Source organism: Mustela putorius, unplaced genomic scaffold (genome assembly GCF_011764305.1).
Source record: "Mustela putorius furo isolate JIRA1106 unplaced genomic scaffold, ASM1176430v1.1 tig00003836_pilon_pilon_pilon, whole genome shotgun sequence".
Lineage (NCBI taxonomy): Eukaryota > Metazoa > Chordata > Mammalia > Carnivora > Mustelidae > Mustela > Mustela putorius.
The window spans coordinates 10,961,747-10,977,525 of record NW_025421989.1 but is presented as its reverse complement, the minus strand read 5'-3'; the positions used below and the strand labels follow the sequence as shown (position 1 = coordinate 10,977,525).

Genomic DNA, 15,779 nt, shown 5'->3' with positions numbered 1-15,779 from the left:
GTAATTTTTCCTTATACTCCTGATCAACCCCCAACCTGAAAAACCTTCCCAAATGGGAAGTCAACAAGAGAAGGAAGTAGCCCTCCTCATGGGTTTGAGCTAAACTCAGATTTCATCCTAACCCTAAACTTCTCAGTCTTTCTCCCAATCCCTGTGGCTTATATAACGGTGAGGATCTTATTTCTGGAATCTACAAGAATACACCACTATCAAACACAGCTGTTTAGTAATAACAATCTTGTTCTTTCATGCTATTCTAATTTATACTTAATTTCTTTAAACCTTGTTTCCATTCTGACATTCTGAACACATTTTAAAGAAATTAAAAGAATCCTGCATTAATTTGCAAAAGCATCAATGAAAAAAACGAGGAAATAAAACAGTATGATAAAAATTATATAGTGGTTCAGAAAACTGCATTTTTACTTTGGCTAATTATGCTTAAATTTTACATAAGATTTACATTTTCATTAATTTCAATTTTAAAAGTCTGTGCGTTGACATGTTGGAAGCTATGCTACTTGAATTAACCAAAGTGCTAAATCAAATTTTTTATAACAGCTTTGTTGAGATATAATTTACATATCATAATATCATAAAACTCACCCTTTTAAAGTATGCCCATCAAAGGTTTTTAGTATATTCAGAGGGTTGTATAACCATCACCACGATCTAATTTTGGAACATGTTTCTAACACCAAAAGGAAGTCCCTGCCTATCAGCAAACTCTCCTTATCCTCCCGACTCCATTCCCTGGCAACCACTAATCTACTTTCTGGATTTGCCTATTTTGGATATTCCACATAAATGCCATCATACCACATGTGGGGCCTTTTTACTGGCTTTGTTCACCCAGCATGCTTTCACGGGTCATCGATGATGTTGCATATATCGGTATTTAATTCCTTTTTATGGCTGAATAATTTTCCCTTTTATGGATCTACAACGTTTGTTTATCCATTCATCAGCTGAGAAACATTTCAGCAGTTTCCACTTTTTACTGTTATGGCTGATACTGCTATGAACATCTGTGTATAAGTTTTTATGTAGACATATCTGTTCAATTCTCTTGGGAATATACTTACAAATGGAATTGCTGGATTATAAAGTAATTCTAACTTTTTGAGGAACTGCCAAACTCCTTTCCAGAGTGGCTGCACCATTTTACATTCTCACCAGTAACGTATGAGGATTCCAATTTCTCCATATCCTCAACACCTGTTACTGACTTTTTGATTACAGTCACCCTCGTTGGTATGAAGTAATATCTCATTTGGTTTTCACTTGTAGTTCTCTAATAACTAATGATGTTGAGCATCTTTTTATGTGTTTATTGTCCATTTGCATATCGGGTTTGGAAAAATGTCTATTCTAATCTTTTGCCCCTTTTAATTGGGCCATTTGTCTTTTTATTGTTGTGCTGTAAAAGCTACTTATATATTCTAGATGTAAGTCCCCTATCAGATGCAGGATTTGTAAATATTTTATTCCATTCTGAGGCCTTGTCCTTTGGAGTACAAAATTTTAAATTTAATGAAGTCCAGTCTATCTGTTCTTTTGTTGCTTGTGCTTTTTTGGTGTCATATCAAGAAACCACTGCCTAATCCAAGGCCACAAATATTTACTCCTATGGTTTCTTCTGAGTTTTATAATTCTAACCCTTACGTTCAGGTCTCTGATCCACTTCGAGCTTCTTTTTGCATATGAAGGGAGGCAGAGATCTAACTTCATTCTTTTGAATATGGATATTCAATTTTTTAAAAAGATTTATTTATTTATTTATTTGCCAGAGAGAGAGAGAGAGAGAGAGAGATCGAGATCGAGATCGAGATCACAAGTAGGCAGAGAGGCAGGCAGAGAGAGAGAGGAAGGGAAGCAGGCTCCCTGCTGAGCAGAGAGCCCGATGTGGGACTTGATCCCAGGACCCCGAGATCATGACCTGAGCCGAAGGCAGCGGCTCAACCCACTGAGCCACCCAGGCGCCCCAGGATATTCAATTATTAAAGAGACTATTCTTTCTCAAGAGAGATCTTGGAAGACCAGTGGCAGAGTAGAAGAACCCTAAGGCTTGCCTCGTCCCACAAATACAACTAGATAACTATCAAATCATCCTAAAATGCCCCAGAAACCTCTCTGAAGACTGGTAGAACAAACTCCACAAGTAAAGGTAGAGAAGAAGCCACACTGAAGAAGGTAGGCAATACAGAGACTTGGCTTGGGAAAGAAACAGATTATGGCTGCCACAGTGGGGATGGAGCCTTGGTCATGGAGAAGGGCAAGAGACAGACTAGCACATAGGGACGCATGCGGGGACAATAAAACCCCCCTAGCAACTGGCTTGGAAAGCGAGAGGGTCTGAATTTCTCGAGTTCTTGCAATCAGTAAGACTTAAAGCCTAGAGTTGAATTTTTTTTTTAAGATTTTACTTATTTATTTGACAGAGAAAGACACTGCAAGAGAGGGAGCACAAGCAGGGGGAGTGGGCGAGGGAGAAGCAGGCTTCCCACAGAGCAGAGAGCCTGATCTGGGGCTCAATCCCAGAACCCTGGGATCATGACCTGAACCAAAGGCAGATGCTTAATGACTGTGCCATGCAGGTGCCCCAAAGCCTAGAGTTTTAAATGTCAGTGTGCTTGGCTCTGGGAGAGCTCAGAGGACACTGGGGCTGCTCTTGGGGAGAAGGAAGGACCAACAGCCCACTGATACACAGTGTAGAAACAGAGATCTCAAGAACGCCTGGGGCACACAGTATGGAGGTTATTTGCTCACCTTGGGAGCAAGTCCCAGACAGGCAGCATTCATGGAGAGACCCCTCAGGTAACAAAGAAACTGGCTGATACTATTTCACTTGCCCACCCCTCAGCATAAGCCCAGGGCCACCTGCAGGAACCAGCATAGCAGGGACACCTGCTACCTAACTTGCTTACACCCAAGCTCTTCCACACCCATACGCTCTAGAAGAAAGGCCCTTCCCAGTCACAGCTGCCTTAGCCCCAGGTCTGCAGGCTCCCTCCCCGAGAAGACTGGCCCAAACCCTTGCCAACACTGCATCTCCTGACCCAGGAGTTTTGTGAGGCCTCAGATCCTGTGGCAGCACCAACAGGTCTCACTTCACAAACAGACCAGAGCATGACTAGTTACAATGGGCTACATTAAGGCCAGGCACCAAACACCGCCCATAGCAGGCAAAAAGAGCCTCTGCAGATGACTGGCCTGAAGGGTAAAGTGGGCAGGACACAAGAGCGGAGCCCACACAGCACAAACTGGAGACACTCCCAGAAGTGCCAGACCCTGGGGAACAGGAGATACTATACAGCAGGCCACTGCAGGACCTCTTCTTCACAAAGCCATTACCCTCAAGAACAGGAGATGAAGCTGCCTCTCCTAACATACAGAAATGGGCATAGAGGACGTGGAAAAAAGGAGACAGAGGAATTTGCCCCAAATGAAGGACTAGGACAAGGCCCCGGCCAGAGATCTAAGTGAAACAGATACAAGTAACATGTCCAGTGGAGAATTTATTTTTATTTAATTACTTTTATTTTTTAAAAAAGATTTATTTATTTTAGAGAGACAGTGTGAGCAAGGGTAGGAGCAGAGGGAGGGAGGGGGAGAGAGAGAGAGAGAGAGAGAGAGAATCCTAGCAGACTCCACGCCAAGCGTGGAACCCAACAAGGGGCTTGATCCCATGACCTTGAGGCCACAATCCAAGCAGAAACCAAGAGTCAGATACTCAACTGACTGAGCCATCCAGGCGCCCCCAATGGAGAATTTAAAGCAATGATCACAAGGATACTCACTGGACTTAAGAAAAGAGTGGAAGGCATCCATGAGACCATTAACACAGAGATAAGGAATAACAAAGCAGAGACAAAGGGCTCAATAAACAAAATGAGAAACACACTTGACAGAAAGAAGCAAAGGAATGAATTAGTGACCTCGGACAGAAATGGAAAATAATCAAGATGAACAAAAGAGAGAAAAAAGAACTATGCAAAATGAGAACAGATTTAGGGAACTCAGTGGCTCTATCAAACATAGTAACATTCATATTACAGGAGTCCCAGAAGAAGAATAAAGAGGAAAAGGGGCAGAGAATTTATTTCAAGAAATAGTGGCTGAAAACTTTCCTAATCTGGGAAGGAAAAAGATACCCAGATTCAGGTGGCACAGAGAACCCCTAACAAAATTAACAAAAGCAGATCCACATCAAGATATATTGTAGGGGTGCCTGAGTGGCTCTATCAGTTAAGCAGTCAACTCTTAGTTTTGGCTCAGGTCATGATCTCAGGGTCATGAGACTAAGCCCCACATCAGACTCTGCACTTTGCAGAGGTGCTTGTCCCTCTCCCCCACTCTCAAATAAATAAAATCTTTAAGAAAAGACATATTTTTAATTAAGATGGCAAAATATGGTGATTAAAGAAAAAATATAAAAAGCAGCAAGACAAAAGAAGACAGTTACATACAAAGGGAACCCCATAAGGCTATCAGTGGATGTTTTAGCAGAAACTTTATAAGCCAGAAATGAATGGTATGATATATTCAAAATGCAAAATGGGAATAACCTGAAGGCAAGAATACTCTATCCAGCAAGGCTATCATTCAGAATAGAAGGAGAAATAAAGAGCTTCCCAGACAAAAACTAAAGGAGTCAAGACTACTAATAACCCAGCCCTGGGAGAAATATTAAAGGGGATCCTAAGTGGAAAGGAGAGACCAAAAGTGATAGTAAAAGGTAGGAAACAGTGAAGCAGTAAAAATGAGTATTTCTGTAAGAAATCAGTCAAGGAATGCACCAAATAAAAGGATGTAAAATATGACACCCTACACTTAAAATGAGGGGATAAAGGAACAAAGAATGGGTTCAAACTTAAAAGACCATCAACTTAATAGACTGCTACATGCAGAAAATGTTATTTACATATAAACATAATGGTAACCACAAATCAAAAACCACTAATGCAAAAGAATAAAGACAAAGAAATCCAAGTATATCACTAAAGAAAATCAACAAACCATGAAAGACAAAAAAAAGGATTGGAGAAAATCTTCAGAAGCAACCACAAAACAAGTAATAAAATGGCAATAAATACATATCTATCAGTAATTACTCTTATTAAATGGACTAAATGCTCCAATCTAAAGACAAAGGGTGACAGAATGAATAAAGAGCATATGCTGCCTATAAGAGACTCATTTTAGATCTAAAGACACCTGCAGATTGAAAGTGAGGTGATGCAGAAATATTTATCATGCAAATGGTTGTCCAAAAAAAAAAAAAAAACAAAAAGCCAGAGTAGCAATACTTATATTGGGCAAACTTGACTTTAAAACAAAGATTAACAAGAGACAAAGTAGGACACTAATCACAAAGGAGGAAATAACAATTGGTAGAAATAACAATTGGAAGAAATAACAATTGTAAATATTTATGCACCCAGCGTGGGAGCACCCAAATACACAAAAAAGTTAAGAAGAAACATAAAGGAACTAATTAATACAATAGTGTAAGACTTTAACACCTCTTTACATCAATGGACAGATCACTCAAACAGATAATAAACAAGGAAACAATGGCTTTGAGTGACACACTGGACCAGATGAATTGAACAGATATATTCAGAACATTCCATCCAAAGACAGCAGAATACACATTTTTTGTTAAATGCGCACGGAACAGTCTCCAGAACAGATCACATATTAGGCCACAAAACACGACTCAACAAATTTAAAAAGATCAAAGTCATATTATGCATCTTTTCTAACCACAATGCTATGAAACCAGAAGTCAACCACAAGAAAAAAATCTGGAAAGAGCACAAATACATGGAAGTCAAATAACATGATACTAAACAACGAATGGGTCAACCAAGAAATCAAAGAAACAAAGTATGTGGAAACAAATGAAAATGAAAACACAATGATTCAATACCACTGGGACGCAGCAGAAGCATTTCTAAGAGGGAAGTTTATAGCCATACAGGCCCACCTCAAGAAGCAAGAAAAATCACAAATAAACAACCTGACCTTACACCTAAAGGAGCTAGAAAAAGAATAAACAAAACCTAAAACCAACAGAAGGAAGGAAATAATAAAGATCAGAGCAGAAACAAATGATATAGAAATTAAAGAAGCAGAACAGTCAATGAAACCAGAAGCTGATTCTTGGAGAAAACCCATTAAATAGCCAGACTTATCAAAAAGAAAAGAGAAAGGACCCAAATAAATAAAATCACAAATAAAAGAGGAGAAATAACAACAAACACCACAGAAATAAACAATTGTAAGAGAATATTATAAAAACTACATGTCAACAAATTGGACATCCCAGAAGAACATGCCTAGAAACATATAAATGAACAAGCCTCAAACAGGAATAAAAATGTGAACAGACCAATTATCAGCAAAGAAATTGAATCAGTAATCAAAAACTCCCAATAAACAAAAGTCCAGGACCAGAAAGCTGCACAGGCAAATCCTACCAAACATTTAAAGAAGAGTTAATACATATTCTTCTCAACCTATTCCAAAAAACAGAAGAAAGAAAACTTCCAAATTCATCCTATGAAGCCAGTATTTCCCCAGATACCAAAACCAGATAAAGATACCACAAAAAAGAGAACTATAGTCCAATATCTCTGATGAACGTAGATGCAAATATCTCAACAAAACACTAGCAAACCAAATTCAACAATGCATTAAAAATACCATTCACCACAATCAAGTGGGATTTATTCTTGGGTTGCAAGGGTGGTTCTATGTTTGCAAATCAATGAGATACATCAATAAGAGAAAAGAACAGAACCATGCGATCATTTCAATAGATGCAGGAGAAGTGCTTGACAAGGTACAAAATCCATTCATGATAAAAATCCTCAGCACAGTAGGTTTAGAGAGAACACCTCAACATAATAAAGGCCATATTTGGAAACCCACAGCTAACATCATCCTCAGTGGGGAAGAGCCTTTTCCCTAAGGTTGGGAACAAGACAAGGATGTCCACTCTTACTCGACACAGTACTAGAAGCCCTAGCCACATGCAATCAGACATCTAAAAGAAATAAAAGGCATCCAAAGTGGCAAGGAAAAAGTAAAACTTTCACTATTTGCAGAAAACCTGAAAGACTCCACAAAAACTGCTAGGACTAAGAAACGAATTCAGTAAAGTCGCAGGATACAAAATCAACATAGACAAATCTGTTGCAATTAATATACCAATAATGAATCAGCAGAAAGAGAAATTAAAGGTAACACTCCCATTTACAATTTACACCAAAAATAATATGATAACTAGGAATAAGCTTAACCAAGGAGGTGAAAGACCTGTACCCTGAAAACTATAAAAACACTGATGGAAGAAATTAAAGACAACACAAAGAAATGGAAAGACATTCCATGCTCATGGACTGGAAGAAGAAATACTGTTAAAATGTCTATACTACCCAAAGCAATCTACACAATTAATGCAATCCCTAAACAAAGTACCAACAGCATTTTTCACAGAACTAGAACAAATACTACTACATTTGTGTGGAATGACAAAAGGCCCCGAATAGCCAAAGCAATCTCAAAAAAGAAAAGCCAAAGGTGGAGGGCATCATAATTGCAGGCTTCAAGCTATATTACAAAAGATACGTGATCAAAACAGTAGAGTACTGGCATAAAAACACAAACACTACACAACAGAACAGAAAATTCAGAAATAAACCCACAATTATATGGTCAGAGTTAATCTTTGACAAACCAGGAAAGAATATCCAATGGGAAAAAGATGGTCTCCTCAACAAATGGTGCTGGGAAACATGCAGAAGAATGAAAGGGGATCACTTTCTAAGACCACACACAAGAATAAATTCAAAGTGGATTTAAGACTTAAATGTGAGACTTGGAAGCATAAGAATTCTAGAATAGAGTACAGGTAGTACCGTCTCTGACACTGTCTGTAACAACTTTTTTCTAGATAGGTCCCGCAGAGGCAAGGGAAAGAGAAGAAAAAATAAACCACTAAGACTACAGCCAAAAAAAAAAAAAAAATCTTCTTCAGAGTGAAGGAAACAATCAATAAAACTGAAAGGCAACGTAATGAATGGGAGAAGATATTTGCAAATGACATTATCTTTTTTTAAAGATTTGAGAGAGAGAGGGAGAGGGAGGAAGGAAGGGAAAGAATGTGTGACAGAACATGTTGGGGGAGGGGCAGAGGGAAAGGGAGAGGGAGAACTTCATGCAGACTCCCTGCTGAGCATGGAGCCCAACTCGGGGCTTGATATCATGACCAGAGCTGAAATCAAGAGTTGGACACTTAATTGAGCCACCCAGGCACCCTGCAAATGATTATCTGATAAAGGGTTAGCATCCAAAATATATAAAGAACTTCTAAAACTCAACACCCAAAAAATAACTAAAAATGGGCAGAAGACACGAATAGACATTTCTCCAAAGAAGACATCCAGATGGCCAACTGACACATGAAAAGATGCCCATCATCACTCATCATCAGGGAAATGGAAATCAAAACTACAATGAGACATCACTTCAAACCCGTCAGAATGGCTAAGATCAACAACACAAGAAACAACAGGAATTGGCGAGGATGCGTTAGAGAGGGGGAACCCTCATGCACCATTGGTGGGAATGAAAACGGGTGCAGCCACTGGAAAAAAAAAACAGTATGGAGGTTCTTCAAAAGGTTAAAAATAAAACTACACTATGATCCAGCAACTGCACTACTGGGTATTTACCCAAAGAATACAAAATTGCTAATTCAACAGGATACATTCACCCTTATGTTGAGAGCAGCATTATTTACAACAGCCAAGTTATGGAAGCGGTCCAAGCGTCCATCAATTAACGAATGAATAGAGAACATGTGGCGCGCGCGAGCACGCACACACACACACACGCACGCACGCACACACCCCGGAATATTACGCAGCCATGAGAAATAATGAAATCTTGCCATGTGCAATGACATGGATAGAGCTGGAAGAGTATTATGCTAAGTGAAGTGAGTCAGAGAAAGACAAATACTATATGATTTCACTCCTATGTGGAATTTAAGAAACAAATGAACAAAGGGGAAAAAAAAAGAGTCAAATCAGGAAACATTCTTAATTATAGAGAACTGATGGTTACCAGAGGGGAGAGAGTGGGTTAAATAGGTGATGGGGATTAAGGTATGCACTTGTCATGATGAGCACTGCCTGATTAAAATAAAAACTGAAAGAAGACTGTTCTGTCTCCAGTAAAATGTCTTGGTACTATTGTCAAAAAAAAAGCAATTATGCATAAATATTAGGGTTTATTTCTGGATTCCCAACACTATTTTACTGATCTATACATTTATCCTTATGTCTATACCACATCTTAATTACTATAGCTTTGTACTGAGTTTTGAAACTAAGAAGTGTCAGTTCTTTAATTTCATTGTTCTTTTTCAAGACTATCTTTACTACTCTTGGTCTCCTACACATCCTTGTGCACTTAAGAACAAGCTTGTCAATTTCTGTAAAAAAAAAAAAAAAGCAGCTGGGATTTTGACAGGGACTGCAGTGAATTGGTAGATCAATTCAGGAAGTACTGCCATCTTAACCATATTTCGTCTTCCAGTCCATGAACAAGAGATGTCTGATTACCGAGGTCTTGAATTTCCTTCAATGGTGTTTTGTAGTTTTCAATGTATGAGTCTTGAACTTCTTTTATTAATTTTTAGTATTTTACTAAATTAGATTACTTAGTAATCTAAGTATGCTTTGTGATGCTATTATAGATGGATTTTTTTTTCCTAATTTCATTTTTGGATTATTCATTTCTAATGAATAGAAATATAGTTGAGTCTGTATATTGATTTGTATCATGCCATCTTGCTGAACTTACTAGTTCTTCTAATAGGGATTTTTTTTTTTGGTGTGTGTATTCCTTAAAATTGTCCATATACAAGACTATGTCACCTGGAAATATAAAAAGCATTACTTCTTTTCCAATATGGATGCCTTTTATTTCACTTTCTGGTCTAAGTGCCCTGGTAATGTAAGTGGTGAGAGCAGACTGCTCTGTCTTGTTCTTGATCTTGTGGGGGGGGAAATCATTCCTTCTTTCATTGCTATGTATGATGTTAGCTCTGAGTTTCCACAGATGCACGTTTTATATAAATGCCCTTTATCAGGCTGAGAAAGTTCTCTTCTATATATTCAAGAATTAACTCTACCCAAAGAGAGGTCTGCCCTTTGCCCTCAGCTTTTGGAAGGTCATCTTCAGGCCTGACAGGAGTGTCCTTGTTTCCCTGAGGGCCTCGGGTCACCCTAAATCACAGTATGATTTAGGGTGGGGACTTCGGTCACACAGTATGAGTAGAACTCTGGAGTGAATGGAGACTGACCTCAAGCATGTGATTAATCAGTCAGGTCTACGTACTGGGCCCTAATACAAACTCTGAACTGCGGGTCTGGGTGAGCTTCCCTGGTTGGCAATGCTGGGAAACAAATGTGTTCCACATGTGGTACTTCCCTGCACTCCATCCTCTGTTTTTCTTCCCTTGGCTAATTCAAATCCGAATCCTTTTCCTGCAGTAAACCTTAACTGAGAGTATTAACAGCTTTCTGTGAGGTCTATGAGTAATTCTAGTGGACTTGAGGGTGATTTGGGGAACCCCTTGAACTTACAGATGTCAGAAGTGAGAGGAGTCTTGCGTGGACAACTGTGGTCTCCCTAACTCTGCAGATATTACAACACTTTACACCTTTTATTCCTAGTTTCTTGAGTGCTTTTATCATGGAAATGTACTAGGTTTTGTCAAATGCTTTTCCTGTGTCTGAGATGATCACGTGCTTTCTTTCCTCTAGTCTATGAATACGCTCAGTCACATGGGTTGATTTTCATATCTTGAACCAACTTCGTATTCCTGAGATAAATCCTGCTTGGTCATGGTGTATAATCCTTTTTATATGCTGCTAGGCTCAGTGAGTACTTTATTGTGGGTCGGTCCACCTGTATTCTTAAGGAACAATGGTCTCTAGTTTTCTTTTTCTGTGCTGTTACTAGAATATACTTGCCTCATGAGACAAGTTGGGGAGTGGTCCCTCTTCTATCTTTTGTAAGTTTGTCAAGGTTTGGTGTTGATTCTTCTTTATATGTTTGCTAGAATTTACTGGTGAAGTCATTTAGGCCTGGACTTTTCTTGTGGGAAGTTTTTTGATTACTAATTCAAGGTCTTTCGTTATATTTCTATTCAGATTTTTCTTGAATTATTTCTGTATATTGTCTTTCTAGGAAGTTGTCCATTTCATCTATATCATCTAAGTTCTTGGCATACAAACGTTTACAGTATTTCCTTATAATCCTTTTAATTTCTGTAAGGTCAGCAGTGATGTATCTTATTTCATTCCTGGTTTTCATCACTGGAATCTTTTTGTCCTTTATCGGCTTAGCTAAAGTTTTGTCAATTTTATTTAACTTTTCAAAGAACCAAGGTTTAGTTTCACCGGTTTTCTCTACTGCTTTCTATATAACAATTAACTCTGGCAAACACAAATAAAAATGTACGTTCTGAAAATAACATTAAATGTATGATCATGTTAAAGCCGGTAGAGAGTGTTTTTCCACTCCTTCAATGATTTTTTTTTTTTTTTACCAAAAAAATGTATCATGACTGTCTTCTGGAAGGATAATGTGACTACACAGATTTGGAGTAAATTTTAGATTCATCCCACCTTCCTCAACACCAGAAGCCCTTGAGAAAATCTAGCCAATGCCTACGTTCTGTGACATGGCCATCTGTGGGCGACAAGCTAAGGCATCCAGCTCTAGTTGTACCTGAATGGGCTGAACATCTTGACACTGTTTTCAGAGAAGGCTAATGCATGTCCTGTCCAGAACCAGGGGTAGAATGTCAACTGGGTTTGCTTAGGAACAGCCTTTGAGTGTTCTAGCTCCAGCCTCTTAAGAGGACACACCAAGCACAACATAAACATTTTTTTAAACCACCACAGAAATATGACTAAATTGGAAAAAAGGAAGCCGATTTTGTTTTAGCAAATTATAAGTAATACACTCACCATTCATTATCCAAGGCATATCAAAGATCACCATTTTTGCTGAAAGACAAAAAAAGTTCATTGAATGTGATTTAGTACAATATAGTAGTATCACACTTATACCTGGTCTAGAAAAAGCTGGTGATCTAAAACTAACTCAAAACTGAGCTAGTTGACTCCGTTCTAATTCGGTGAAGTGTGAGTGGTGCTTGAACCAAGTTAACTTCTCACACTGATGAGGGGCCCAACCAGAGCAGCTTTTTGGAAATGACCACTGCCTTATCACTGTCCTTTGGCAAATAGCCTATTCTCTTTTTCAATTATTGCTTTTGCCATTTGCAGAAAGGTACAAAAGAAAACAGTTAAATGGGTAAGTGGTGTCTTTGGATGTGGCATGTCATATTAGTGCTGAAGCTCCATGAACTTTAAAATGATTTCAATGTCTCTATGTTAATTGAATTTAAATTTAAAAAATTTAAAAAATGATTTCAATGTCTAATTTATTGGTTTTGATCATTTTCTAGAGATTATATTGTTAAACCACTCGCATATTTTCCCCTGATCCCAACTTTAATACACTATTATGTTTTTAAGAAACAGAATTTATACTTTTCTTCATACTACAAGCCCCAGGAAGACAATAATTCCCAAGTATACAGAAGTATTATTTGCATATTTAGATGAAGAATTGAATAGCCCTATTAACAATTATGAGAAAGAACCAGAAATCACAAAGGAAGTTTTGATATCCAGTTCATTGTTCTACTCCAAATGAATCAAAATGTAATTTCATTCTGCCCTGAGCAGAGAACCTCCTAGAATGATTATATTAATGTAGGGCAAATAAAGTATGCATAAGAAACAAGGTATCTTCACAGAGGTAGCCTCAGTTTTCATCTATGATATGCCTAAAAAGATGTGGACTTAAGGTTTTATGAAATAATGGTTGTTTCATGACAGATTCTGAAGCAAAATCAGTTTAAGATTCTACAAATTTAATGTCTGCAAAACTGCATTATGTAGGCAGGATATAGTCACATGACCTCTAGTTCACTGGAATGAATAGGGTTCTAATTCATCTTTATATAGACCCATGAATGTATTAATAGTTCTCTCAAAAGAATCTTAGATATGTTTTATAAGGTAATAATGATATCTATACTAGTTATAAATGGCTCTTCACAAACTTTTAGATATTTCAATAAACAAGTGGATATTTTATTTTCATTTCGTATATAAAAGGAACAAGCTAGTAATAAGGGGTTGAGATTCCCTACTGGCCACTTGACTGGTACTATAAAACTTAATGAATCAGGGTACATGGTGGATCCAGGATGAATTCAGAAGAACAGTGGATCCTCCAGGTTTCCCAACCAGACATTCTCTTTACCTAAAAAGGTTCATGAGTACGCCCTCTGAAGACATGAGAGCACAGGGGTAGCAAATGCACTGATTCTTGAAATCCATCATGCGTGCTCTCTATTCCTTACTTCACATGAATAATAATGTAAAAGCATGCTAAAGTAAGAGGAGTTAGGGATTTTAAGCTTTAATATCACCCAAGTCAGGAGTCTGAAAAGACCCTAATTGTGGTATTGGCCAGGGCTGTGCCCAGGCAGACCTGTGAGTTTCCATTTTCTGATATCCCTGTTGTCTTTTTTCACTTTTAGTCCACTGGAGTTAAAATATATGACTTTTTATATGTGGGACAGCATCTTGACTTCTCCACTGGGAAACCATCATATAAATCCAATAAATCAAAAATGAATACGTAAGATTTAGGAGTTCTTCATTCAGGTAATTAATGCAAGAATCAATTAAAAATAAGCTCTAAGGGGCGCCTGGGTGGCTCAGTCGTTAAGTGTCTGTCTTTGGCTCAGGTCATGATCCCAGAATCCTGGGATCGAGCCCTGCATCAGGCTCCCTGTTCAGTGGAAGCCTGCTTCTGCCTCTCTCACTCCCCCTGCTTGTGTTCCCTCTTGCTGTGTCTCTGTCAAATAAATAAAAAAAATCTTAAAAAAAAAAAAAAAGCTCTAAATGCCAGATTTAAATGTAGTGTATGCTAGTCTAATTTTTTTAAAAGATTTTATTTATTTGAGAGAGTGTGTGTGCATGTGCAGGGGGAGGGCAGAGGGAGAGGGAGAAGCAGACTCCCCATTGAGCAGGAAGCTTGATGTGGGACTCGATCCCAGGACCCTGGGATCATGACCTGAGCCAAAGGCAAATGCTTAACCCACTGAGCTACCCAGGCACCCAAGTCTAATGTTTTCTTAATGACAATTTTAAAATAACAATTAGTAACACAGTTTATTTTATATATGAGTACTGCTTACCACAAGGCATATTTTATCAATACTGCTTTCCTGTTTCTTCCATGGAAGAACTTAAGAAGTTCCATATAATAAATATTATTTTAAATGAGTTGAGTAAAAATGGAATAATCTTCGAAATAAAGGTATTTTTATGTACTTGTATGTGTGTGTGTATTAAAGGATGCCATCGATGCAGTTTAGAACTTAACTTCTTAAAACTATAAAGGACAAGGATTATGAAAAATTTCCTTTATAGCTACTAGGATAACACACTTAAACTTATATGCACCCATTTAAGCTCCTCATCAGAAAATAACACTTCATGAATTAAAGTCTATAATAATATAAAGCAATCTCAGCCATTGCTTATAGCTTCTATATATTGTATTTTTATGAAGGAGTAAGTTACTTACAGAGGTATTTAGGATAATAAACCTTAAAGCAGTTGATGATAAAGCGTACAAAGTCCATGTCCTAAAACAAAGATTATACATTTAAATCTTTAAGACTATGTACATTAGAGAATTTTATATTGCACATTTCTAAAGGTGATAAACTATTAAATACAAATGAGACAACTCTTTAAAAAATAAGCTCATATTTAAATACCTCTCTATATTGCCAGGGATTAAAGTTTTAAGTCATTAAGCTACTTAAAACAATCAGTCCTAAAATCAAGTAAAAGAAATCAGATGCTTAAACATCATTCCGTTACCTCTAACTAGTGAGATACTTTAGGCTGCTTAAGTAACATGACATTACAAAGTGGAGCTAAGAGCAATGCCTATAGAGAAATTCTAAAAATCTGTTAAACAGTTGAGGAATTACTGAAACATGTATACAGTTTCCAATCTCACTACTTGGAATGATAATACATGTAACATCAATCCTGGTATACTTGCTTTTGAAACATGATTTCTACAACTTGTAACAGTTACGATAAAGTATGTTTTATCAATCTTTTCCGCAACATCTAATCTGAAAATACTGGTGTGCTGTATCTACTTCACTTTTAGCTTCTTCCCTCTTATTTAGGGACCTCGAATTAGGGTAAGAATTTTTTAGTTTGTATCTGAGTGTTGTTCATTGAGCCCAATTCCTGGGAAACTTTATGAACATAACTATCTGTTGGTTCTACCGCACTGAACACAGCAAAATGAAATTAGGTTATGAGGGTCACTATTCATTCACATGGATCATTTCACTCCCTGTTACTCCATGGCTGCAAGCCGATTTACTAATCCTGATCAGCCGTCTTATATGGACTGTAGGATGAAAGATAATCATGCAAACTTAAACCCATCAATTACTGAAAGGTGAGTTGTCCAGAGATGAATCTATAAAGTCATTTCCAGGACACGAGTTGAGCATCTTTAATTTCAGTAAACTGAGAGTAAGCATCCTTAATTGTCTTAAGTATTTTTTATGGAAT

At 37.7% G+C, this 15,779-nt stretch overlaps 1 protein-coding gene across 2 annotated transcripts in view; it reads right to left on the bottom strand.

Annotated features, from left to right (window-relative positions):
• The window catches only part of MOSPD2 (motile sperm domain containing 2), a 61,757-nt gene that overhangs the window by 19,265 nt on the left and 26,713 nt on the right, over positions 1-15,779 (bottom strand). For both annotated transcript variants that reach the window (XM_013059605.2, XM_004758875.3), the window contains exons 6-7: positions 14,761-14,821; positions 12,057-12,095 (exon numbers count right to left, since the gene is read on the bottom strand). In XM_013059605.2, coding sequence (XP_012915059.1) covers positions 12,057-12,095; positions 14,761-14,821 — 100 coding nt within the window. The remainder of the gene's footprint in view (positions 1-12,056; positions 12,096-14,760; positions 14,822-15,779) is intronic.